Source organism: Ascaphus truei, chromosome 8 (genome assembly GCF_040206685.1).
Source record: "Ascaphus truei isolate aAscTru1 chromosome 8, aAscTru1.hap1, whole genome shotgun sequence".
Taxonomy (NCBI): domain Eukaryota; kingdom Metazoa; phylum Chordata; class Amphibia; order Anura; family Ascaphidae; genus Ascaphus; species Ascaphus truei.
In genome coordinates this window covers 70,780,029-70,798,828 of record NC_134490.1, presented here as the reverse complement: position 1 = coordinate 70,798,828, position 18,800 = coordinate 70,780,029, and the positions used below count along the sequence as shown (strand labels likewise).

At 42.2% G+C, this 18,800-nt stretch overlaps 1 protein-coding gene across 3 annotated transcripts in view; it reads left to right on the top strand.

Annotated features, from left to right (window-relative positions):
* STN1 (STN1 subunit of CST complex) overlaps window positions 1-18,800 on the top strand; it is a 52,166-nt gene that overhangs the window by 9,994 nt on the left and 23,372 nt on the right. For all 3 annotated transcript variants that reach the window (XM_075612544.1, XM_075612543.1, XM_075612545.1), the window contains exons 2-4: window positions 13,478-13,615; window positions 14,583-14,678; window positions 16,894-16,965. In XM_075612544.1, coding sequence (XP_075468659.1) covers window positions 13,492-13,615; window positions 14,583-14,678; window positions 16,894-16,965 — 292 coding nt within the window. In that variant the 5' untranslated portion in view covers window positions 13,478-13,491. The remainder of the gene's footprint in view (window positions 1-13,477; window positions 13,616-14,582; window positions 14,679-16,893; window positions 16,966-18,800) is intronic.

Genomic DNA, 18,800 nt, shown 5'->3' with positions numbered 1-18,800 from the left:
ATTAGTGAGTACTCCCAACTTCCTACCCAGATCCAACAGATCTCGAATCTCCGCCAGATATGACTGTGTGGGGTCCCTGTCTAACTTGCAATATGCCTGGATGTTAGAAAGCTGCCTCAAGGCTTCTGTTCGATAAGCGTCTGCGTGCATAATCACCACCGCTCCCCCTTTGTCTGCATTCTTTATAATAATATCCGACCTCTTTTTTAATGAACACAGATGAGATCTTTCTTCTTTAGACATGTTATCAAAGGAAGGAGTGGTGAAAGTATAACCTTTTGCGAGAATTTGTAAATCTTTCTCCACTAGTCTCTCAAACGTTTCAAGGTGTGGACCCTTAGAGAAAGACGGACAAAAAATTGATTTGCTCCTAAAGTCTGTGTGTTTGGTACCGCTCAGAAATGAGAACTGTTCCTCACTATCTAAAAGGTCTGACCCTCTGTCTTCCATATCCAAATCTAACATATCCTGAAGCACACCATATTCTTTGAAGGATAATCTATCCACCTGAGTCTCATCAATCGCATTAGAGGGGTCTAAGATGCCCCTGTTTCTTTGATAAAGCCTGGTATGTCGAAACGCATAGGTGCATTCTTACCCTGTGATCCATTAAACTTTTTTTAATAGAGCCACCTCTTGATCCTTTTCCACGTCACGGTGGTGCTCTGTTCTACTACCATTTGGATCTTCACAGATGCACACCTTGAAATATCAGGACTGAGTAGATGCATCAGGGGCATCTGCTGTCAAGTAGGTTGCCTGCATCTGAATGTTTTCCATTTATCTACAGTGGATGTAATATTACGCTATATGTGGGGGACACCTTTGCCAGGACTCCCTTAAGCGCCATTCCCCTGTAAGACCTTGGACATAGTTGAGCGAACAGACTGCCTTAAGGCAGTGTTCGCGTCTATGCGGCGTGGGGGCGCGCGTTGCTCAAGAAATCAGTTCAAACTGATTTCTTGGTGCGACAGGCCGGTCACGTGAGCGGTTCGCCCAATGAGGGTGAACCAACTCCGTGACGCCCCAAGGCACGCCCCCCACAGCCCATCTAGTATGGCCAGGGAAAGCCCCCGCTTTCCCTCAGCCTCCGCGTGCCCGCACAAGAGAAGTCACTATGGCTGAGGCCTTACTCTTGTAGATGAACTGCAACTAACTATCACAAGTATTCCAGACTTGATCTTTCTTTTTACATTATGAATGAGGAGCCTATACCAGGTCTGAGCACCACCACCCTGCGGGACCCTATTCAAACATGGCTGTGGGGTTCAGCCGTAGAAAGATGTGATGTCATCTCCCAATGACCTTGCAGATTTTCTATTGGCCAGCATGCTGAGTCCTGACCCTGACATCTTTTTTTTGTGTTAGGGAGGCACATATTCAGCCAAGTGCCGTAGTGGAGGAATATGTTGTGAAACTGCTTCTCAGTGTTAGACAATGTGACTGAAATCTTCACTAATATAGGTGAACCAGCTTTACAACATATTGTTCTACGGCTTCTTATGTGAGTATTTCTGTGTCTGTCATTTTGTTCTGCTGTACATGGTGTTGCAATCACCACCAATGATTCATGAAGCCAACGTGTTTATCTGCGGTTATATATCCTCCTTTCTTTCACACTTTACGACACTTTAGAGGAAGCTGCCTTGCAGTCTTGGCTAATATTACACAAGAGCTAGAACAAGCACTGGCAAAGTCTGGGAGAATTAAGGATGTAGAGTAACACCGAACAAAAGCTTTGTTTTCTAAGAGAGCGGTTTAATTTTGTAGCCGGCCAGAGTGAATGAATATTAGGAACAGATCTTGTTCAATTACCAGATTGTATCTGGGTTGTTTTTTAGACACACACCCCTCCTGTTATTTTACCAATCAGGTCCTTAGAGGAAGTTTTAAATAGGTTCAACATATTGCTATAACTTTTTTCCCTAATGAAGTAGACGTCTATGAAACGCGTTGGATGATCACTGTGGGCTTTACTCAGTAGTCCCCTGCTTAACGGTTGCTATATAGCTTTAATATCACTGCTCCTGTGGCTACTGGACATACCAGCTGACGACTCTGTTCCTCCGAGGTTGACGTGGACCTATCGTGGTAACCCATGCCGCTTCTAACATTACATGCTTAAAAGAACAGATTTCCTGTACGTGAAATTCTCACCATTTTTTCAATCACAATATATACTTTTTATACTACATTGAGTCGTGCGCTTGTTCCTTTTTATTCTTTCCCTAGTTCTGAGATAACAAGCCATCTTTTGTGGATACCAGCAGAATCCACGACTTACCTGTGCCTTATTTAAGGTCCTGTTTTTTTATTCACCTGTTGTAACACAATTTATTTAATCACTTATTCACGTGGAGTATACACTTTCATCTGTTCCTCACTCCATTATATCGGTATCAGCATATGAGATATTTAAGTTATTTGAATCAATTGGTGCGCTGCAATTTGTTTCACTAACCCCATTAAGGCTCCCCTTCCACCCCCTCTCTTCTCCTTGCACAATTAGCCACCCACTCCTGCACTCATTTGGGAGGCATGAGGGAGGTGGGGGGTTAAGAGGGGAGGGAGGAAGAGGTTAAAAGGCAGGAGAGGAAAAGCAAAGATTCTCAGGAGGAGAATTCCTTCAAGCTGCAGCATGTTTAAGTCATGGAGATTCCACTCCTACTCTATCTGCGCCCCCCAGCAGAAGAGAGGGGGAGTATGTCTGGAAGGGAGGGGAAGAGCGTGTATGAAGGGAGGGTGGAGTTTGAAGCTGCAGCACGAGAGGACCTTACAGACAGACATTTGACGCCGGCAGATGGGAATACCGCGGTAATAAACAATAGTAAGTATCGAGTTACTGTCCATTTTTCTTACCACGGTATTACTGTGCTTCCGGTACATTGCCCAACCCTATTCCCATTAATGCTCATTTTTATTTGTATCCGCAAAGCGTTTCGAGAATGAATGTGCTAAAGTGGATAAGAAGTTAAAAGTGATGCACCTAATGGGTGCTCATTTGCATGTAACTTCCCAGAATTCATGTTTACAGCTTAACCATTGTATGACGGGGACATTGGGTTGAGTGAAGCAGGTGGATAAAACCTGCAAATTCTCCTGGGTATTCTATCTGTGCTGTACATTTATTGTGCTTAGAGAATTCGGAAAGAAACATACACATTTTTTAGGCTAAGTGCATCATACATAAAAACGAATTATTAGGAAAAGGGCGTGGCAACATCTACAATCTAAGTGGTATGTTGAAAGTTTATGGAAGAGTAATATTAGGTGTAACTGTATTGCTTTAGGGTACATGCTCAAAAGGCTCAATGTGTTTAAATGAGGGGAGGTGTAGTCAAGTTATTGAAATCCTTAATTAAAATGATGGTCCATATGGGCCTTAAAATTGATAAAGAAAGTGAGTGGAGCATACTTTAGGGGAGAGAATTCTGGAGGTAGAAAATTAAAAGGTTTCCAGACGTGAGAGGGCAGTGTAAACTAGTGATGTGAGAAACCTTTGTGCATATTAGTGAATCTGGGGAAATAGCGCGGTTTAGCTCGAGAAGAACTTCATTCCCATCCTGTAATTAAAAAAAATGTTAATCTAGATCAGGGTTGGCCAGCTCCAGTCCTCAACGGCCACCAATCGGTTTTAAGGATATCCCTGCTTCAGTCTTTGACTGAGCAACTTGTGCTGAAGCAGAGATATCCTTAAACCCTGACTGGTGGCTCTTGGGGACTGGAGTTGGCTACTCCTAATCTGGAGGGATTGCTGCTTTAAAGAAGCGCTAGTGAAATGAAAGATGTTGTTGCAACAGAGGCACTGAAGTCACAAAGTGTAATAGTTTTAAAGAGAGGGGAGACCTGTTAATGATCACATCCTGATCCTATGCTACATATTCACTTACATATTTACTTTCTGAGCCTGGCAAATTCCAGAGTCCCAGTAAGATCTGTACTTGGAGATAAATTGACATAATTAGGGATTCTGTTTTTCTTTGTTTATTTTTTTTTGGGGGGGGGGGGGTTGGGGTGGAAATAAGTGTTCTGTTTGCTTTTCCAGTGTTTCCATTTTATTAAGAAAATAATATGTGATTATCCGTGTTAACAATGGGAAAAACAAATAACACATTAGAAGTTTAGTGTTTATGGGTGCCCTTTTTTTGTTGCCATACTCTCCTTGTGTTACTTTTTTTGTCTCTTACCTGTGACTGGGCCGCTAGAAGAGGTGAACCTCCATACGAAATGCTGCTTCATTTTCGGGTTTTTATCGTTTTTACCTGGGAGTGCGAGATGATCAGTCGGTGATGTTTTTTCAGTTAAGACCTAGTTATAATGGACACCTGATCGTAAAATGTAACATTTATTATGGACAGAAAATAAAACCAAAGTAGCTACCGATCAATAAAAACAGGATACAAAATAAAACTGTGGTCCTATTGCACGACCCCGTAGTGTACTTGGGGGCTTATTCTATATCTGCTGACGCAACCGTTTTTTTGGTTTTTTTTGCGGTTTTCGGCTTAAATTCTGCATTGACTTCAGCCCGATCTACCGCTTCAACAGATATAGAATAAGACTCCTTTATACCCTAAAAATTCAAACCATATGGTATGTAGAGCTGAAGACCAATGTCTGAAATAGTTATGCTATTTCCCACACCTAGATAAGGGTCACTATAATCCCTTGGTAATAATAAGAAAAGTAGAAATAACGATTTTTAGAGATGAAGAATTCCCTAATCTCATATCCACACGATAATGAAATTATGTGTCCCTGTATAAACTCCTGAGAATGGGATTTCAAAAAAAATAAAGGGAGAAGGACACATTAGATGCAGGTAATAGTATCAACTAATAAGGGTTTCTTCTCTACTTGGAAAAATACTGGAGGTATAACAGAAAGTTGGGGAGGGCAGCCTACACTGTCCATTGTCTCCCCTATGTTGTCACTGTGACCAATGTAATAACCCGACACGCATTTCGCTGTCTGAATCTGTCCGGGGTATTTGTAATTATCTTTTTGGCAGCTATTTACTTTGGTTTGGTTTTTACTCTATGTTCATAATGAATGTTGGGTGTTCTGATTAGGGGACCATTATGTAGATATATCTCTTAGATATATAATTAGAGATCTTCCTGGGGCTTGGGAATTTCACCAGGCTTCTGTGAGTGATTATGTGGTATGGGATTGTAAGCTCTTTTGGGCAGGGACTTCTTTTCCTAATGTTACTTTTATGTCTGTACAGTAGTGTTTATTCCTATTACTGTACTTTGTTGCATGTATTACTGGTGTGAAGCGCTAGGTACATGGATAACACTATAAAGACATACATATATACGATCAGGGAGCGCTTATCAACCTGTTCTATTCTATCTTGAGAAGAACTGTCCTAAAGTTTACGTTGACATTACATCATTTTTTTGTGTGAATTCTTTGATGTGGATAATAAACATGCGTCACCCTTTTAAATCCTCAAATAGAAAGCATTATTTTGTAAACAACTCAGGAACCCAGAAGTTTATTTCCTCTCCTTCCGGAAAATGTAGTTGCGTTTGTTCTTTGCAGTGATATCTTCTTCTAGTTCTAACCTAGTTTGGAGGTGTGTGTTTTTGTTTTGCCTGCAGCAGTGAATGGGTGTGGGAAATTGCTATTGACACACCTCCCTGTCCCAATCATTGTGCATTAAACGATTTCACCAGTGCTTTATCTTTTGTTTTTTATACTGGAAACCCTTCTTAAAGGGAGCGTTCCCCTGGCATGTTTAGTTTTATTTTTGTGTATGTTGGTTTACGATGCTGTATAATAGGATGTATGTTTTCATACATCCTATTAACTTGCTCACTGATTTGTTTTCAAACTGTACTTTATGCATAAAATGAACGGCAAAACCTACATTATTATGTCTGCTAAAACAGTTGGAGCCATAATTTTTTTTTATCATGTAAGGTGAATACAAAAAAAACCCGATGTTACAATGGATTAAGCCAAAAAAACTTACTTAAAACAAGACAGCTTGGAATGTTATTTGTGGGTGAAGCCGCAGTATGCGATATATGATTGATGTTGTTAAATGGTGTGTGTGTGTGTGTATATATTTCTCCAAGCTTGGTGCGCTCTGTGCTTTTTTGTTTTTTATGACTGGTCTACCTGTAGAGTAATACTCGGTAGATCTTCAGTAGAGAAGGGGACCATCTCCACGCACAGAAGCAGCAAAAGGAAGGAGTTGGTTTACACCAGAGATTGTAGGAAGCATGAGCGCGGATCAATAACCCCCTTTTCTGGTAATTAGTGAGTCACACACACATACATGCATACTCTAACATCACAAACATTCAGGGACCATTTAATACCTTAAGTCATAAATCGCATACTGCACAGGGGGGGAGGGGTAGGTTTCACCCACAGATAACATTCCATGCTGCCTTGTTTTATGTACGGTTTTTGGCTTAATCCATTGTAACACCGCCCGAAGAAGAGATCTATAGATATATATCTCAACAACTGCGCTTGCCAGTGGTGAGTGCATTATACCTGGTGTCGTGTGTCGCTGCTAGCGGCTCATTTCAGGATGCCGGGACGCGATCGACTGGTTTACCTAGCAATGTGGGACGCCGGAAGAATAACCCAGCCGCAGACCAGCCATCCATTGGAAGAACTGCAGTGACATGCTACGCCACGCACGGAACTGCTGACATAGCAACTCAGGCGCATACAGGCACGCCCTCGTGCACTGAGGTTCACTTAGCAACGATGCCGGGACCAGAGGGGCGCGTGCGAGAGCCCTGGAGCTCGTGGATGTGTCGGCAATGCTGGGAAGAAGCAGCAGCAGCAGCTGCGGAGCTGTGTGGTCCGGTTGCCGTGGCTGGAGGAAGTGCCACACTTGTCCGGGTGTGTGCCTGGTTGCCCGTTGTGTTGCTACTGCTCCCTCCGGCCTCCGTGTGCACAGTGGGCGAGGCGGACGGAGGGAGCCCCCAGAGCAGGTGGGATTCCATGGCACTCATGGCAAATAACAGCACCAGTGTGGGGGGGAGAGGGTGGAGATGCAGCATACAGCATACGACCCGGACCACCATAGGGTCTGCGACTCCAGCGGCTTTCCCGCCATGCTGGTAATTCGAATCAGCATGCCAAACCATTGGAAACCTACCCTAGCCGGCTCTGATAATTTGTCAGCATACCACAGACATCAGTGGATACTCTTCTCCCCGTCAGCGCTCTATTTCTGAAGAAACTTTACTCGAGTGGTGCTTTGTGTCTGACTGCCCAGGTAGAGCTATTACCACATGATAAGCTGGTTGCCTCTACCGCTAACCCGCTCCGACTGTATCCCCCTAAAAGATCATTCTAGGGGCCTTTTTCTGCTCAAGTATCCAGGGGTAGCCGTGCATCAGCGCAGTGTGTATGTGTGTATGTGTGTGTATGTGTATATATATGTATATATATATATGTATATACTGTGGGCTCACCATTCATTTTTACTCACACTGATACACATACACACTCTTTCATCACTTGCTTTCAGGAACCTTTTGACACCTCCAGCCATAAAACACATCCACACCGGGGGAAGGACCAGCACAGATAACATTCCAATAGACACTATTTATAGTATACCCTTTGCTTGCTTCATTCATTGTAACATCGCCGGAAGAAGAGATCAGTGTATCTGTATATATATATATGCAAATACAACTGTATGCTCATCTGCATGTCTTAGGCAGGTCTGCAACCCCCCCTTTCCCCATTATCACCCAGCATACAGCACTTCCACTGCAGCAAGGGATTCTGGGAAATGACATGCAAATGAGCACACAGTGTCACTTTTTGCCTCAAAAACCATTTTTAACATGGTTCCCTATAGGCTTAAGCTTGCTGCATGGTCACAGCTTTGAGCACAACCAGGGTTAAGGTGCATACCCAGAAAAAAGACAATATATATATACATGTAGAGGTATCAGTACCGTGTTAGCCGAGCTTCAATAATCAAAAAATGAATAGATGATACCGTTCTGTGGCTAACGAAATGCTTTTATTTGTGCGAGCTTTCGAGATACACTGAGCTCTACTTCCGGCGATGTTACAATGAATGAAGCAAGCAAAGGGTATACTATAAACTGTCTCTTGGAATGTTATCTGTGCTGGTCCTTCCCCCGGTGTGGATGTGTTTTATGGCTGGAGGTGTCAAAAGGTTCCTGAAAGCAAGTGATGAAAGAGTGTGTATGTGTATCAGTGTGAGTAAAAAGGAATGGAGAGCCCACAGTATATACATATATATATATATACATATATATACACATACACACACATTCTCACATTGCCTAAAAGTGGCATTGGGTGTTCAAGAAGATGTATAGTGGCACTTGTGCTGGTAAGTTCAACCTTTGAACAATATACTGGGATAATATACTTGAACAACAAGGGGGAAAGGTACTTGCCAACATGCAAATGAGACCAGCATGGCAAGTACAGCCTCAACCCCCAAATATGAAGGACACCGAAAAGCAATGGTCCTCATTCTCCGGTCGCTCCACATTGTCACTGGGCTTGAAATAAAAATGAACCTTTAATCATTAAAGAATAAAATTAATACATGAACATAAAATATACAATCTATACATTCATATGACAATGAATTGTCACATTTCAAACCATGTTCTAGGTCTATCAGTGAAGGGAATACCACACTGACTATACTGGGAAGAAGCAGTATTTGGTTATCATGAAGATACTGTTTGTGCCTTCAGAAATGTTAGACTAGTACCATCAGTGAGGTAATACCACACTATCTGTGTATTGAGTAATCAGTATTTCATCATCATATAAATACACAGTGAGTATCTTTCAAAGTGTTAGAGTGAGTCACATAGGTTTTATACTGTACAATCAGTTGCAACAAAGTAGTTTCAGTAGTGTAAGATGGCTGGTTCAGAGCAGTAGCTACTTTAGCCACATCAGTCACTACCAAAGGAAATAGTTACAAAGTGATCTCGTTATTGCCAGTATTAGGTAGTTAAAACTGTGGTCTGGCTGCATATGAGAACTCGTATCTATAATCCAATACCATTAGTGAGATGATTAGTAGCAGAGAGATCTGTGTTACCCTAATATGTACTTCTCCACAATCCCAGTGTCACGCTGCGCTCACCACAAACAGGACTAGACCGCGGGGCTGAGGTGGGGATGTATATAACCGCCGCCCTACAACCACGGAGCCAGGTCCGGAATGCGTTGTCGGAGTCGTGGAGCTGGGTCGGGGCAGGAGAGTTCGGGGAAGCCGTGGTACTTGCCGTGATCTGGGGTTGGAGAGAGAAGAATCGTCGTATCCGAAGCCGTGATCGAGGAGAGGAGAGAGAAGAATCGTCGTATCCGAAGCCGTGATCAAGGAGAGGAGAGAGCGGGGGTCCAATAACAAGCCTAAGTCCAGGGGTAGAGAAGAGACAGGTACAGGTACGAGCAGGGGTCACAACACGAGTCAGGCAAGGCACAGGAACAGGCAAGATCCAAGAAGCAGCAAGCACAGCACAACAGTGTTTATGTTCAGCAAAGTAAAAGTGAAACAGGAAGGTATTTAAAGGGGAAAGCACCAATCAGGAACTTGCAGATGATGACCTCACACATAAGTCACGAGCCGATAGGATAGTGCAGGATTTGCTACTGGTGTAACACAGCTGATGCTGCTAGTGTTCGTTGGCGTGCGACGCAGAGAGAGGTGCGGGAGCGCGCCTCAGCGGATGAAGCATTGCGCAGCTGCGTGCGCACCGATAGCGGTCTGTGAATGTCGGGTACAGCTGCGTGACGCGTGCTGGGGGCGGAGCCTGGCGGCGATCCTGACACCCAGCTAATAAAGTTATTAAATGAAAGTAATCTTCCAAGAGCAGCCTGGCCTCTCTTATGTTGGTAGTAAACTACTATACTACTGTACTCTACTCAGAAGGAAATAGTGGTATAAAGGAGCCCCTGTCAAAAATATATACAGATCAATCGTTGATATTGGAGATACTGCAATTTGATGAAGCAAATCTCTCTTCTCGTTCGGAGATACTCCCCTCTCCCCATGTCTTGAGTGATCAGTATAGTATCAATATAGTGTCCAAGTGCTCGATTTTATCTTACAGTTATTTATAGTCGGCTGCCCTGCTATGCAACATATATAGGGAGAAACGAGTCCCTAGCTCAGATAAACACCTAGATTGTTGGTGGTAGAGACGTAACGTATGTCAGTAACACACGTGTATATATATGTGTATGTGTGGATGTATCTCTGATGTTGATGATATACAAACTGAGAGGAGAGGTAACAGCCAATGAACAGGTGGCAGTATTAAATCCAGAATTGTCCACTGAGAACATCTTTCATTATTGAGGAGTAAAGACATCAATAAACTATTTGCCATATAAGATGTAGAGAGAATTGAGAACCAGGAAACCGTGGAGTGACCCTAAACCGGGAACTAGAACAGCAGAGCCAGGGAAGAAATATAATCTGACTAATGTACTGGTATCAATACATTCATTAAAACCTGCAGGAGCAAGAGTGCAAAGAGTATAAATACAATAGGATTATTTCATACACAGGGTCTTGAATCTGTCACCCCCCCCCCTCCAACAAAGTTGGGGGAACATGTTCAAGTCCTCTGATCTTCAAAAGTTTGAGATTCTTGTTATGAAAAAAACTAAAATGTTTAAAAACATTGAGACCAGAGTCCCCTAATAACATTCCTCCTATGCTACAGAGATCTCACAGTGAGAGGGTGTATAGTCCTCCCAATGTATTGATACCCACAGAGGCATGACAACATATGCACAACATGTGTGGTGTTACAATTGATGTTGCCTAGAACTAAATGGCTGGTGCCCTTGGAATGAGAATGAAATGCTCTATCCAGAATTAATTGGTGGCACATAATGCAACGGTTCCTAGAGCATTTGGAATTGCCATGGTTTAGAGGGGCAAATGACACTCTAGACTGTTCAAGACTCCTTAGTCTACTGGGTGCTAGAATATTCTTGAGTATTAGTAGGTTTCCTAAACACTACAGTCTGGTCGAAGTTTCAGCCTGTCTCTACCTTGCAGGAAGCAATGCCATCTCCCCCTGGCTCCTGCACCATCCTTGGATCTCTTTGAGCACACAGGAACGCTTCATTTGCTGCAGGATTAACACCAGTTACTCCTTACTGACACGGATGACTGCTTCACTCTTGGATGCATCTATCATCACTCCACCATGAGAGATTATCTCTACATGAGCTTACCAACCTTACCTTTGCTTATCACGAGGCTTTTGAAAAAAATTTGTACAAATACATTTTATACTCAGATTTACGATATATATATATATATATATATATATATATATATATATATATATATATATATATATTTAACACACATGAACAGGGAGCATTTGTCGGCCCTGCCATGGATGGACTGTCACCAGCGTGATTTATTTATTTTATTTATAAAAATGTTTTACCAGGAAGTAATACATTGAGAGTTACCTCTCGTTTTCAAGTATGTCCTGGGCATAGAGTTAAGATGACAAATAGTAATACATAGTTACATAAGTGAACAGGGTTATACATTATATACAAGACATTGCATGCACAGTTAGAGATAATATATATTACGGGCGTGATGATGTCCCTGATGAAAGGGCCCTGAGATGGCTCCGATAAGTTAGCTACCTGTGGATATGGACTAAATACCCTTTTCCCCCCCCTGGTCTCTTGATTTTAGTAAAGTGTACGTGTGTGTGTATATATGTGTATATATATATATATATATATTATATACACACACACACTTAGTTAAGTTAAGGTGGGTAAAAGAAGTGACAAAAACCCTCCACAGTAAAGCATATAGCAAATGTAGAGATATATATAGTGGTAGAGGTATCTGTACCGTGTTAGCCAAGCTTAATACTCGCACAAATAAAAGCATTTTGTTAGCCTCAGAACAGTATCGACTATTTGTTTTTGATTTTATATACCAATTGTTAGCTAATTTCTTTGTATGTACCGTATGATGTGCTTTCTCTTCCCTCTTTAAAAAAGCAATGCCAGGATAAATGCAAACATTTACATGAACATGTGGGATCACGTATATTTCTCCCTAAACAAAAACATTTCATATGAATGCAGAATGAACCAAACATCTGTTGCAGACATTTCGATCGTCACTATTGCATAAATAAACAGATTTTATGCAACTTCTAGTTACTTTTCTATATCACTTTTCTCCACGAGAAATGTTTGAATTGTGCAGTTGAACAGTCATGGATTTTCCATGAATTTTATACAATATATAATTGAGTATGGCTGTAGTCAGGACTCGTCTGTTCTTGTGAAGTCAAAATCAAAGTACATTTGTCTTCCACTTACTCCCAATGTTAATGCAAATAAATAATTTTAAGAGTACCTTAGCACAGCGGTGCGCAAACTCCCTGTGCCCCCCTTACTTGCTGCCTCCTTGGTCGCGCCTCACCTCTAATGATGCATCAAGTTACGCTGTGGAATCATGTGACGTCACGTGACTCGCGGCGTCATTTGACGTCACGTCTCCATGGTAATGGACGTAATTTGATGCCGCGTTGCCATGAAGACGCGTGGACAAGAAGCCGGTAAGTAAATTTAGAGGCCTCGCGCTCTTAGCGCGGGACCTCTGTAACCGCCGCGCGGCTCGTGCCCCCCCCCCCACCAATAAAGTCTCGCCCCCCCCCCCAGTTTGCGCACCGCTGTCTTAGCACATTTTAATTTACAATCACAAGTGTCTCAAATGTAAGTGTCTGCCAGAAGCACAAGAAATGGCAACAAGTTCACACTTTTATATTTTCGTTTTCACACATAAAGGACAAAAGTGGCAGAGGCGTGATTAGTACTGTAGCTTAGGTACAGATGGTTACACCATTGTTAAATGAATCGCACAAGCAGATACAAATATTTATTTAAAAAAATACCTATACATTAGTTAGCGCCGGCGACATGGGGGAATATTTCTTATCTGGTGTCGTACATTTTGGTGGAGATCTCTAAAAGGTTTTCATTCTATGTCCGCCAAAATCACTCAGGCCGTTTTCAACCGAAGATGTCCGAACCGGACACATCGGCAGATAGAGAATGAGCCCCTCGGGAGCACAGGCTGATGCTACGTAAACCTGGGGCATTTATTTCATACAAAGGGGGTTTTTTCACTGTGGTCCATTGTGAGTTAACGCATTGATCCAGCGTTGACTATCCTTTAAGTCTATGGCAGTTAACGCAGGATCAGGATCATTACCCTGCAACAGAACTCCGTGATTGTCCCCCGAAGAGAGTGGAATCCTGCACCAGTAATTAGAGCTAGTTTTGTCGCGTCTCATTAAAATATTGGTCGTCTTTATTTTTTTTTAACATTTCGACAACTACATCCACCAAAGCAAATGATCTAATGCCATTTATATTGTGTTTCCATTCATGCAATGACCAAATGCTATCTATGTTATGTCCTAAACAGATAAGGCGTTGTGAATGCAGCCCAGTCCTGTGGAAGAGGCACCCTCACTGTTATGGGGTTTGGATCCAGTTTTTTCGGCGTTTGCTAAATTGTACATTAAAGATGTCCTCGAAGTGAAGGAGTCGCAGCAGGTCCCAGGTATGAGTTTAGATTACCTGTCAGCCATGCACGGGGAGCCGGCACTCACCTGTGCCAGAGTCAAAATGTACAGCACAGCTGTGTAACCTGGGGTGGAGGTTGTATCTTAACGGAATGGGACATTATGGCTGCGGCTGTCTCGCCGTGAACACGTTTCTGCCGGCGGTTAGCTGCAGATGGACCCTTCACCACAGCCACTATGCCTCCAGCCGCTTCTACCATAAGGTACATTTTTTTAGGTTAGGGGTCAACGATAGGGGGTTTTAGCAGTTGTGGGGGGGGGTTTTAGCGGTTAGGGTTGGGGGATAACTAGGGGTTTTAGCAGTTAGGGTAGGGGGATGACTTTAGGGGTTTGGGTAAGGGGTAACATTAGTATTAGGGCTTAAGATTAAGGGGTTTTGGGGCAAGTGCTAAAGTTAGGGACTAACCTTAGCGGTGAAGCAGCCGGCGGCTGAGTGCCCTGGCCGTGAGGTCACTTGCGACTAAATGCAGACGGTCATTTGGTCGTGGTGAAACGGCCACAACCAAATCTGGAGCGGTATCTAATAGCAGTGGTTGGCATGCTGTAAAGCAGCATTCCCCGCGGCTGGGTTTTGGTTTTTGTATTTGGACTGAACCTGGCGGGTCTCTGAGTGTTGTGGGAGCGCGGAGACGTCCCAGTGGAGGCAAGATTTAAAAAAAAAGGCCATTTGGGGGGAGCTGCTGCTTTAAAGTCCTCAACCCGATTTCATAAGACCCCAAACCTGCTAAATATTGTAGCAAACCTCTTCAGACTTCGTTTTACCAAGGTTATAACCACAAGGGAGAGAATATTTTTTTTAATCAATAATTAGTAACCATATGGACATGCTCCAAAGCTGATGTTGGAACTTTCATCGTTATGTTATTATCATGGTTTTTGGTATGTTTAGTTTGTTACGGTATGTTGATGAATTGATACCCTAAGTTTATATTTGTATTCTCATAGGTATCTTTTTCTACAAAGGACACCCCATAAAGCAAGTTGAAATCTTAGGAACAGTGGTCCATGTACGAGAGAAAGAGGCCTTTTACAATTATGGAGGTACCATTTTTACCATTATCTACATTACGATCTCTCATCACATACTTCATTTGAAAATACTTTTCTATTTCTTACTGGAGACAAAACAATGCATAAGGGTTTCTCATTTCCACACCCTTTTAGAATAGTGATCTATTTCTAACAATGGGTTCATTGAGCCCTTACTGCTAGACCGGGGGTGGTCAACTCCACTCCTCAAGAGCCACCAAAAGGCCAGGTATTGGGGATATCCTTCACCTGACCTGTTGGTGGCCCTTGAGGACTGGAGTTGGCCACCGCTGTGCTAGGACATTGGAATACTGAAGCATACGTTCTTTTCTGTTCGATACGAGTCATTGGCTCGTGATAAAAGTATGTCTCCAATAACTCTTTTAACTTGAACTACACGACGTTCTGCTTGATTGTTGTCAAAACTAGTACCCTTTCAGATTATTTTATTTTTTTACCCAGAAACAGTGGTCTGTCGGTATTCACAAATTATTTCATTTATTACTAGATCCATTAGCTTTACTAAAGTGTTCTAGGACTACAGGACTTTGTTTTGGGTTTTTATAAAATGTCTGTCGCAGTGAATTTTCGTTCTTCTTTAAAGCAGTAGTTAACGATTTGGAAGTCTTTACCAGATCAAAACTTGATACACAATTAAAGCCGGAGAACAGGCTGCATTGCGGCCCCTATATAAAGGCAAGTATCTCTGGAAGCAGGGGGTCCCCGGACCTGAAATTAACACAGTTCAGCTCCGGAGACCCCCTGCTTCAAATCTGTGATTAAAAAAATAATAATAATAATTCAAACGCAATGCAGCCTGTTCTGCAGCTTTAAGGGCATTACTGCTACATGCCTTGCTTTATGATTTTGTTTTCTCCTTTTTTTTAACTAGTGGTGACCTCCACTGTATGACTTCTTCAACCTCATTACTGCTTCTACCACATACTCCTTATTAGCAAGAAATGAACCTCTTACACAGCATCAATTCCGGGAGCTTAAAATAGCCTCAGACTGGCTCCCTGGCAGTATTCTCTCAGATTTAGGAGGTGCCTGTTGCTGCTTGTCTCACAGGCAGAACGCTGCCCAGAAGCCATTTTGCAAGTGGGAAAATGCTATATTTTTAACACTTAGGTTATCCTTATGATGATCCCTGAATGTCACAAGGGCCGGCCTGTACTCTTGGGGAACTTCAGGTAATTTAGCCTGTGGTCCAGGGGGAGATCGCTGAACGTGATAACAGAAGTGGAGGGAGCTCACTTCTGTACATGTCCCTGGGGGGGCTTGGCTGCGACCATGTTATCTCTACTCCAGGTGGTCGCGATCCTAGAAGAGTGCCACTGGTATTCCGGTTGTCAAAGGGATAGGTCATTTATATTTCTCAGGCACAGAGGTGTCCACCAATGTGAAGGTCTGGCACAGTATTACACTGGGAGATCTTTTGATTCAGAACCCCCCCCCCCCCTCTTCCAACAAAGGATGATTGACAATCTAAAAAGTCCTTATGTTACTGGCAAAGAGGTGATCTGCTATAAACATCTTTATAATTACCAATGCTGAAATCTAATTAAATATTTGTTTTCTGTGTTGGAAGCATGAGTTTCTTTTGTGTATATCACCGTGAATGTGAATGTCCAGAACTTGTTTATCTGAACATTCTGAGCCATTCTTTAATTTTTCCTATTTGTTCTGCCACAATCCTCTGGTGAGCTTGAGACTCCAACCTGTGGCTGCCCACAGACTCTACCAGTAATGACTTTATTACAGTCACTTCATTGTATGTAATGGCAAACCTAGGAGAACCATTTCTGCCAGAGCATGTTCCAGCCTTAGCATATTGCCCATGCATGTTTGTTTGAGTAGTTATTTAATCTCCTATTTTTTTCTTTGGGCCACCTGCCAGGCTTACCCGCCCATCCCTTTCCTCCACTTCATTCTGTCTGACGCCAACGTATGGGTTTGTTTCCTGCTTAAGCCTTATGCTTATGTTGAATACAATCTGACCATAATGGTATGTGGGCTATATCTGCAGTTGGTCAGAAAGTAGACAACGCTGTTTCTCAGAATGCCCCCTGTCCACTACTTAGCTTTTTGTCTTTCTCCTTTAAAGAGGAAGTATGGTGACAAGATGGTTACTCACACACTATCATGTGTAACATCTGTGTTTTAGTACGAGGGTTCTATTATTATTGTAACTACATTTAATGTGTTTTTTATGGTTCTCTTACAGTGGATGATAGTACAGGTGTTATTAGTTGCACGTGCTGGAAGAACATGGCTCCAACAGAAGGATCGTGTCCAGGTTTGGCATATTATGTCATTTACAGTTATAACATTTATAGCCTTTTACATTTTTACTAAACACTGCTCTAACCCTAGAAATATTGTTCTAGGCCAGAAATACACGCTTGATATAATTAACTTTGTCCACAATATAAAGAGTCCATATATAAAGAAACAGAACGCACACCTAACAGCAATATTCTAGGGACCTGTTGCCCCATGTAGAACTTGCTGGGTGCTCACTTTAAACAGCTGCTGCACACTGTGGGAACTTGAAGAAGGAAGTACATTTCAGCAAAACTAGTAGTCTAGTTGTTTATTGAAATATGTTTCATCTTCATCAGGGCGGCAAGAAGCTTCCACTACTTGCCAAAATGCCAAAACACATGTAATCTTTGTTGTGCCACATTATGCCTGGCTTACTCCGTAAGATAAAGGCCATTTTAAATGTATACTACTAGAGTATATCAAATGTGCACCATTATGTGACCTGAACAGGGAGAGGCCTGGGAACTCCCATGGTGCACTTTCTGCTTGATGGTTTATATTGTAACATCAGTGAGCCATTACAAAGGTGTCTTTACCTTACATTTTTTTTTATAGGAAATAATATTTATGCACAAAAGGTATTTATGCACTCCTGTTTATCAGCCAGTGAGCTTACAAGTTTTTCAACATGTCATAAACCTGCCTAACTGGCTTGTTGCATATCACATGTTCACTCAATTATGCAAACACCCACACAGTGATTGTATAGTATATTAAAGATAAATTAGGCAGTCTTACTTCATACTGTGTTGCATATTTGTATTATAATTGTCTGACTAAAATAATATTATTTGCATGGGATTTGAAGCCTTTTTAACATGTAAGTACATGTCTTAGAACAGTGGGCAACCTTTAAATTGTGCACCCCCTGCTTGATTATATTTGTTCCGTGAACCCCTAAATAAATGAATAAACCTTATTGCATACTCAAACAAAAGCTGATTAGAGAAAACTGCAGAGATCACTTTGGGAGAACTCTCATGGAGGAACTGTGTGTGTGTGTTTTGGGGGGATGGGGATGCTGTGTGAGCTGGAGGTGTGTGTGTTTTGAGGGGAGCTGTGTGTGTATGTGATTCATGGCGGGGATGTGTGTGAGGAGGGGGCATTGAGTGAGTGAATGAAAGAGGGGGGGGAGAGTTGGGGGTTATGAGAGAGAGAGAGAAGGGGAGAGACGTGAGTGAGAGATGATTAATAAATAATTTTGTATTTTGTTCCAGTTTGTCACTGTAAAAATATGTTCACCTTACTCAAACCCCCTGTTGGGAATCTGTGTCCTAGGAGATCAGTCTGGATCCCAGTATTATGACTCACTTGCTGCTTTAAACAAATCTATCACAGCAACAAAATGGCCAGCACTAAGGCGTACCTTGCAAAGTATATAACGATAAGTGTGTGTAAAGCAGGTGTGTGGTATCTCTTGTACATACTGTAAGAATACAACACGCCTGCAAGTTAACATCGAGTTTTATTGGAAGGCTTGTGGTAGCTATTTGCAAAATGTTGTCCAGGCAATAATCAAACACAAGTCCCTTTTTCAAAATGTGTTTTATTAGAATGTTGACTTACTTGCAGTTATTTATACTATACTTTTCTAGCATGCGTTGTGAAGGTTCTGTGTGTCATTCTTGTGAGACCCATTTCCCCCTCCCCACCCAACATCCCCACCCAACATCACTGAAGGAAGCATGAACCCTTACTTTAGAAACCCAAAGGATTTGGGGTGAGCATTTCTTTTACTTAATCAAATCAGATAAAAAAATGATGAAGCAAATTTCCTCTCCACAATATTCTGTGGAACGATGGATA